The sequence below is a fragment of the Chiloscyllium plagiosum genome, chromosome 1 (assembly GCF_004010195.1).
Source record: "Chiloscyllium plagiosum isolate BGI_BamShark_2017 chromosome 1, ASM401019v2, whole genome shotgun sequence".
Lineage (NCBI taxonomy): Eukaryota > Metazoa > Chordata > Chondrichthyes > Orectolobiformes > Hemiscylliidae > Chiloscyllium > Chiloscyllium plagiosum.
This window is the reverse complement of record NC_057710.1, coordinates 134,282,455-134,288,255: the sequence shown is the minus strand read 5'-3', so window position 1 is coordinate 134,288,255 and position 5,801 is coordinate 134,282,455. Positions and strand designations below refer to the sequence as shown.

At 38.3% G+C, this 5,801-nt stretch overlaps 1 protein-coding gene across 2 annotated transcripts in view; it reads left to right on the top strand.

The window, feature by feature from the left end:
- The window catches only part of ap1ar (adaptor related protein complex 1 associated regulatory protein), a 121,279-nt gene that overhangs the window by 102,403 nt on the left and 13,075 nt on the right, over positions 1 to 5,801 (top strand). For both annotated transcript variants that reach the window (XM_043697636.1, XM_043697627.1), the window contains one exon: positions 457 to 533. In XM_043697636.1, the coding sequence (XP_043553571.1) occupies positions 457 to 533 (77 nt within the window). The remainder of the gene's footprint in view (positions 1 to 456; positions 534 to 5,801) is intronic.

The window sequence follows — 5,801 nt, the reverse complement described above, 5'->3', positions numbered from 1 at the left end:
TTCCACCTATCCACTCCCCCCTCTCCTCCCTGACCTATCACCTTCATCTCCTCCCCCACTCACCTATTGTACTCTATGCCACTCTCTCCCCACCCCCACCCTCCTCTAGCTTATCTCTCCACGCTTCAGGCTCTCTGCCTTTATTCCTGATGAAGGGCTTTTGCCCGAAACGTCGATTTTGCCTGTCCTCGGATGCTGCCTGAATTGCTGTGCTCTTCCAGCACCACTGATCCAGAATCCTCCCCTTGTATTAGCCTAGTGAGCCTTGTCTGGGTCACCTTCAATGTCAATATATCTTTCCTTGGACCAAAACAGCTCTCCATATTCCAGGCATGGTCTGACTAATGCCTTGTACAGTTTTTGTCAGACTTCCCTGTTTGTCAAATATCTAAAAATAGGCACTTCAGTGCACATAACTAAATGGATTGTTTTACTTTTCTACCCTGTTCTGTGTAGTGAGACAGTTGAAGAAGACTTTGAATCATATTTACAACATGCAAAATCTCAATCTGAAGCTTTTAGGAACCAACACAGTAAGTTTTTTTTTGGAAAATAAGAATACAGGTTCTGTTCTGGAGTCTATTTGCAAATCAATTTGTTTGCAAGTCAGAACATGGTTCAGGAAAATGAAAAGCAGCATATATAGAAAATGTACGTGTCAGATTTTTAAATTTGAAATCTATGCAGGTGATTGCATTCGTAAATACACGCATTCATAAGTCGGATGTTCGTAAATTAGTGAACCTTTGTATATTTTCTCCAAATGATATTTGCCACAAATATTTTATTAAATACATAAATCACTGTTTTAGCAACATGTATTGAATGTACTGATTGGCAGTGTGCTAGAATAAGGACATCATGCCACTTAACATTTCAATCAATAGATTTGGTTTTAATACCTGCGATAAGAATGGTACAGATTCATGAATTGTTATCCTCAGACGTTGTTGTGGAACTTCTCATTGAAACAATGAAATCATGTACTGAAGGTGCTCTGTTAATGGAGAATTCCAGGATATTGACCCCAGTATATTGCTCAAACAATGATACAGGTCCATGTCAGAATGCTGTGTGATTGCAATAAAAACTTATTGGTGACCACTCATAATTCATCACAGTACCTTCATTGGCAGATTTGATCTTTTTCAATCAAACTGTTAATTGTTTTGATTTCCGGGTTTATGACAGAATTATTGGCTTTGATAAGGGATTGTAGCTTGTTCAAAGGTCCAAAGAGTGTTTTATCTTGTCTCATATCATTGCAAAGTTTTAAATATTTCCGGCTCAATTGTATACTTAGCCATTTAAGATCTATTTGTATATGTAATTCCTGAATTACTAACAATAGTACCTTGTTGGTACAGGTTCCATATTCATAGCTTCAGCAGAAATAGGCCATTAAGCACATTGAGCCTGATCTGCCACTCAAAATGATGCTGGGTGATATAATTTGTCATTTTTTTTGTCATTGTTACTTTGCCCACCTTTCAACATTTTTCATTATGGATATTCTTTAACAAACCTGCAAAATGCTATTCCTAACTACATGCTTAAAATTTTCATACCACATTCCTTCACCTATCACAAATCTCTACTTACCTTTCGAAGGCTCTTAAACATGTAATTACTATTAACTTTGTTGCCTTATTCTTCCATCATAATTTATGTACCAAAGAATGCTGGGGTTAAAATCAGTGATATTCCGCCTATTTCAGACCAGGTGACAATTTATCTTTCTGCAATCTTTAATACAATCAGTCACTCCACTATCCAAAACCCCTCTGACATATTTCCAGTTTCACATGTTCTCCAACTCCCAAATTACCTTGTATTTACATTATCTATCTGTTCACTTGGCTTCCTTTTCATCACTCAATTTCCACTAGCTTTTTGCACCTTTGTGCATTGCTTTAAGAATTGTTGTTTGCAAATCTATCCATGATTGCACTGCAACCTCTTGCAGCTCAAAATCACTGTTTTTAACTTGTTACTCTGACTTGGGTCTATATGCCGTCTCCTCCTTTCAACCTTAATTTTTATTCGGAATGTTCATGTTGAGGCTTTTGTGCCTGTGGAATTAGTTTATTGAATCTCTCTGCTTTGCTATATCACTTCCCACTTTTCAAAACAGCCTTAAAAAGGAATGTCTTGGGCCTTGTGTTTAATCATCCTGCCTAAATGATTTCCTTATCTTTCCCAGGGAAAAAGCATTGTGCCTCCGTTTAAGTGTTATGCAAATAATACATTGATGAGCAGCAACAGCTCTGAACAAGAGTCACTGAACCTGAAACATTAACTCTAATTTGTCTCCACAGATGCTGCCAGATCTGCTGAGATTTTCCAGCAATTTATGTTTCATTTCATGTTTTCAGCATCCACAGTTCTTTTGGTTTTTTGAAAGATTGAGGAGATTTCTTTTTTTTTGTAGTGTAGAATGAAGAAATCTTAAACATAGACAATTCTCTCAGGGATATAATGTAGATCACAATGGCTGTGATGTCTAAAACTTTTAGGGGGGGAATCCATGTTGGAGCAAAAGATAAACCATTTAAGACCAAGATAAGACGGGACTTGTTATCTTAGGATGGAAAATCTTTGAAAATCTCAGTTTCAGGGAACTGTGGAAGCTCAATCATTCAGTAAGTTCAAGACAGAGACTGATAAATTTCTAATTATTAATGCCATCAAGTGATATGAAGATATCAAAGGAATGTGGTTTTGAGGATTGAAAATCGTGGAAAAGACTCAAGGGGGCAAATGGCCTATCCCTATTTTCCTAAACTGTTGAAGGACAGTAAGGATCAGAAAGTCATTGAGGTGATTTGAACATGTTATCAGTCTTTCCAAGCTCTAAACAACTTATGATCGTTTCAACTATTGTACTGAGGTTTTAAAGGTTTATGCTTGAAAGAATAGTGATAAATGGGAAAATCTGTTTCACCAAAACACACTTATGTACAAAATTAAACCAATTTGACATTTATGGAAGAGCATAAATCACTTACAGACTGCTACATATAATAGTTAGTGTTTTCAAGATGTTTGAAAGCTCTTTGAACTTCCACAATGATTTGAATGCCTCCTAAGAGGATCTGAGGATGGATGACAAATACTGGTATTGTGCCAGCAACACCCATCTCATAATGCAAAAATAAATTAGCCCTGCAAACTGCTCTAACTAATTTGTACAATTCCAATGCCCTTTTATGTTTGAAATAGTCTTGAATAAATATGATTTCACCAGTAATTTATTGATTATCATAGAATCCTTACAGTGTGGAAACAGGCCATTTGGCCTGACAAGTCCACACTGACCCTCCAAAGGTCCCACCCAGACCTATTCCCCACCCTATTACTCTACATTTCCAATGACTAACCTACATATCACTGAACGCTATGGGCAATTCGCCTAACCTGCACATCTGTGGATGATGGCGAAATCGGAACACCTGCAGGAAACCCAAGCAGACATGGCAAGAACATGCACACTCCACACAGACAGTCGCACGAGGCTGGAATGGAACCCGGGTCCCTGGTGCTTGAGGCAGCAATGCTAACTACTGAGCCATCATGCAGTAGATGTGCATGATACAAGGAATTATTCAGCTATCGACTGAAGCACTGCAAGAAAGAAAAATAAGATGCATTAATTTGAAAATGGACAAACACTGACCCATCTAACGAACTTGAGCTATAGCTTTCCCAATTAATATCAGGAAAGTTAAAGTCCCCCATAACAACCACCTATCGACTAAAGCACTGCAAGAAAGAAAAATAAGATGCATTAATTTGAAAAGGCCATCGCTGCAAACATCAACAATTTTGACAACTTTGCAACGCTTGCATGCATGAGGATATACAATATTTGAAATATGAGGTCAAACTCATCAAATGTGATATCAAAGTTGCAAACAGATTGGCTTAATCTTAGTCTCTAAGAGGGGTGGGGTTTGGAGTGCTTACACAAGTCAATGGCTTCAGTCTTCCAAGTGTATAGTTGAAGGAAATTTCCTCTCATCCAGTCCTGAATGTTCGTAAAGCAGTCTAATAGTTTTTATCAGCAGTGAAATAGTAAGAGTTGGTGGTTAGGTAAAGCTGAAGGTATCCTCTCTGTAGATGTGATAAATAATACAACTTTGGATCATGTTGCCAAGTGGCAGTATGATTGGAACCCCCCCCCCCCCCCCCGCCCCTTAAACTGGAGAATATTTTGGAAGCGCTGTAGGGAAATGGAGCAAATACTTTGTTTTTGTGGGATATGGCCAAAAGTAATGAGGTTCTTGCCTGGCTAACCTCTCAATTGCTATGGTTAAAGGATAACTTCTGTGTGCCATCCCCTTCCTTTTCTTTTTATCCAGATACAGATGTGGGATTTTTTTTCAACTATCTGACTGATATGGTTTAACAATTTATATGAAAAGTTGCACTTCCAAGATTGCAGTGCTCCATTACTACAATACAGTAATGTCAGCTAGGATTCATGTGCTCAAAGCTCTGGATTGGAAGTTGAACCCATGGCCGCATTGACAAAATTGCTACCATTGAGCAGTGCTGACTATAGAAGCTAGTCAGTCAATATTGTATAGCATTCACACAAAATATTGTAAATGGAGTAATGTGACTACTTTCTGTAACCCCTCCCTCACTTACATTTTATCTGAGTTCAAAAAGGTTGTGAAAGGTATTAGGTAAAAACAATGACTGCAGATGCTGGAAACCAGATTTTGGATTAGTGGTGCTGGAAGAGCACAGCAGTTCAGGCAGCATCCGAGGAGCAGTAAAATCAACGTTTCGGGCAAAAGCCCTTCATCAGGAATAAAAGCAGACCGGAGTTCTAAGGACCCACAATCGTCTGAATGAAGGCAGTCTTCCTCATCTCAGTTTTAAATTAGTATCCCTTTATGCTAAGATAATGCCCTGTTGTCCTGGACTCTTTTTGAGGGAAACATCCTCTCAGCATTTATTCTGTCAAGCCCCTTAAGGAAACTATATGCTTCAATGAGATCACCTCTCATTCTTCTAATCTCCAGTGAGTACAGCTCTAACCTGTTTAATTTTTTTTCATAAGACAATCCCTCCATTCAAGGGATCATCCTTCTGAACCTCCTCTGAACTGCCTCCAAGGAAATAACATCCTTCCTTGGATAAGGCGACCAAAACTGCTCGCAGTACTTCAAATGTGGCCTTGCCAGTTTATACCTTTTGAAGACTTGACTTGCAAGGAAACAAACAAACCATTAAAGAGGCACTTTCATTTTATTGCAACTAAAACAAAACTGACAATGTCAAAGAAAACTTAAACTAAAATGTTGTTGCTGGGCCTGATGATTTAATGTGCACAAGTAATTATCCAATAACTGCCCACAACATCCCTTATAACTAATGTTAACATATAGAAAAACACCTGTTATGCAATTATGGATCCTTATGTAAGCTTGACTTCAGAGAGATGGCCATATAAAAAACTTGCCCAAAAGTAGGAAGAAGCAAAGTACACATATTCAATAAAAATACATCAGGAGGACCTGACACAAATAGAAATAGTCAAATGTCCAATTTTATCTACTTGTTTCTCCAACTCGAGAAACGCTGCAATAATTGCTCTCCAAAACATTACATTTTCAGCTTTGTTAATCAGTTTATACTTGAACTTAAGAAATAAATTTATTTTTCAGTTGAACAGCAGCCAGACAAGGGGCAGCACGGTGATTCAGTGGTTACCATTGTTGCCTCACAGCACCAGGAACCCAGGTTCGATTTTACTGTCCAGCGACTGTCTGTGCGGAGTTTGCACATTC